Source organism: Protobothrops mucrosquamatus, unplaced genomic scaffold (genome assembly GCF_001527695.2).
Source record: "Protobothrops mucrosquamatus isolate PMUCROS unplaced genomic scaffold, P.Mucros_1.0 scaffold_178, whole genome shotgun sequence".
Lineage (NCBI taxonomy): Eukaryota > Metazoa > Chordata > Lepidosauria > Squamata > Viperidae > Protobothrops > Protobothrops mucrosquamatus.
The window spans coordinates 244,063-246,799 of NW_015386254.1; the positions used below are offsets into that span (position 1 = coordinate 244,063).

Below are 2,737 nucleotides of genomic sequence, written 5' to 3' on the forward strand. Positions count from 1 at the left end.
AAATTACAGTTATGAAATAGCAATGAAAATAATTTTATGGTTGGGGGTCACCACAACATGGTGGCCACGCCCACTTGGTGGCCACACCCACTTGGCAGCCACACCCACTTGGCCACGCCCCTGGCACCCGGGGTCACCACAACATGGGGAACTGTATTATGGGGTCACGGCATTAAAAAGGTTGAGAACCACTGATCTAAACAGATATCTGGGAAAAACCATGGCCATGATTTTCCCAGTTGCAATGTATGGCTGTGAAAGTTGGACCATAAGAAAGGCTGAGTGACAAAGAATTGAGGCCTTTGAACTATGGTGCAGGAGAAGACTCCTGCGAGTCCCCTGGACTGAAAGGCGATCAAACTGGTCAGTCTTAGAGGAGATCAACCCTGACTGCTCTTTAGAAGGCCAGATCCTGAAGTTGAAACTCAAGTACTTTGGCCACCTAATGAGAAGGAAGGACTCACTGGAGAAGAGCCTAATGCTGGGAAAGATTGAGGGCAAGAGAAGAAGGGGACGACAGAGAATGAGGTGGCTGGATGGAGTCACTGAAGCAGTAGGCGTGAGCCTAAATGGACTCCAGAAGATGGTAGAGGACAGGAAGGCCTGGAGGAACGTTTTCCATGGGGTCGCGATGGGTCGGACACGACTTCGCAACTAACAACAACAAACAGGTATCTATCCTGAATGGCTGGATTCTTCTAATACTAGTCTTGCTGGTCTACATGTCTATTTTCAACTCTACAATTCTACAATTCCCACCCACCCCCCACCTCCTGGCAGCAAATAGAACAAAATAGAACAAAAACTGAACTTACATATAGCACCTCAAAGGACGGTAAGTAGATACCAATACATATAAGCGTAGATCAAATTTCTTCCCACCAATCAGAAGTGGATTACTGATATACAGGGAAATCACATACGCTTCTTTAGTGGACTGAGATACAAACCTAAAGACATTTATATTTCATTATTTAAATGTATTAAATTAGTTTCCTTTTTTTAAAAGTAATAAAGACAAAGCCACGTACATCAATATGAAAAGTTTTCTTCTTTTGCCAGAGCTATGATATTTTTCAAACTCGGGCAATATCGGGCAATATCGAATGTAAGCATCCATACGTAAATCTTACTGCTAGCTTGCTGACTTACTGCACACAGGCAACATGGGGAATGAATTATCTTTTCATCCATCACCATCTCCCTTCCAATCTCACCCAAAAGAAAAGAAATGGGAACCTCTTCCTTTCGGGAAAGAAAAGGATGCCAAAGTAACTGATGTCTTTCAATTACTGAATCTTTACATTTTGGATATTTAAAGGTAGTTTTGTTACATTTTCTCTCTTTCTTATCATAAAATTTAGATTTGTTTAATCTGTTGTGAGTTTGGACTGTCTCCCATGGAAAGACTGAAATTCTCTAGCCATCTGTCTCTAAACCAGTGGTTCTCAACCTTTTTAATGCCGCGACCCCACCGGTCGTAAGTCGAGGACTAAACCGGTCGTAAGTCAAGGACTAAACCGGTTGTAAGTCAAGGACTAAACCGGTCGTAAGTCGAGGAGTACCCAACCGGTCGTAAGTCGAGGACTTTCCCTGCCCGGGAGCGCCGCGCATGCGTGGTTCTGCCCCCTGCGCCAGCCGAGGCGTAGCTGGCAAGCGGCAGAGACGGAGCAGGCCGACCACCAGCTGGCCCAGCCCAAGGGAGGTAAGGCACCCGCTGGAAAAGGGGGGGAAAAATGGCGGACAGCCTTGCTTGGCGACCCCCATGAAATGGTCAATCGACCCCAAATAGGGTCCCGACCCACAGGTTGAGAACCACTGCTCTAAACTATATTGCCAGGAGATTGCATTACAGAAAGTATGACTTCCCTCTCTTCATTTTCACCTTTTAATTAACAGAAAGGCAGGACATGCATGCCCTATTTCTTTCACGTACTGGGACATGGGGTAGAAAGCCAGATAGGTGTCCCTGGGACTAACAGGCTCCTATCCCAAAATAGGAGGCAGGGCCATGGTGTGAAAACCCAGAGGGCTTTGGGAAACTAGATTTGAGACATCCAGTATTCTACTTTTCTGCTCTGGCTGTGCATTACAAATTTCAGACACATTTCTCAATCAGTGTATTTGTTGTGGCCACGAAACTTCATAAATGTGTCCTAAATAGCAAGCAGTTTCAAGTGCCATGAATATAGATAACTGCCCTTCAAGCATGAGAGTACTTATCTGCATCTGGAAAAAGGAGATTCAGGAAATAATTTTTCCCATTTGTTTTAATTTGATGTTTCCTATGCAAATTTCCTATTTCCTTTGCAGAAAGTCTTTCTTTTTTTAAAATCAAGTCCTTACTACAAACTAATTAAATTAAGACAAACTTAGTGCCGCAACTTTAGTGTAAAGCGTAACTTAGGCTTAACGTATAAAAGTGTCTGCAAACTTTTACCATAAAACTTAAATCAGGTTTTTGAAGAAGTTATAAATTACTTTCTGATGAAGGCTAAATCTGGAATAGCACATATTTAATTTAAAATTTAATTTAATCATTGCAGCAGGCAGTGGTGCCATTGTTTTAAGATTGCTATTATTTTGTCAGTGGCAAAAAAGTCTTCAATCAGAGATGATTATCATCTCTGTTCACTTACGTCCATCATTATGAAATGTTTTGAAAGGCTGATAAAGGACTTTATTGTCTCCAGCCTCCCTCCTGCGTTTGACTCACTTCAGTTTGCTTATCATCCAA

General features: G+C 42.8%; 1 protein-coding gene across 2 annotated transcripts in view; it reads right to left on the minus strand.

The window, feature by feature from the left end:
• The window catches only part of TTLL1 (tubulin tyrosine ligase like 1), a 22,412-nt gene that overhangs the window by 12,732 nt on the left and 6,943 nt on the right, over positions 1-2,737 (minus strand). For both annotated transcript variants that reach the window (XM_015823574.1, XM_015823566.1), the window contains exon 5: positions 816-950. In XM_015823574.1, the coding sequence (XP_015679060.1) occupies positions 816-950 (135 nt within the window). The remainder of the gene's footprint in view (positions 1-815; positions 951-2,737) is intronic.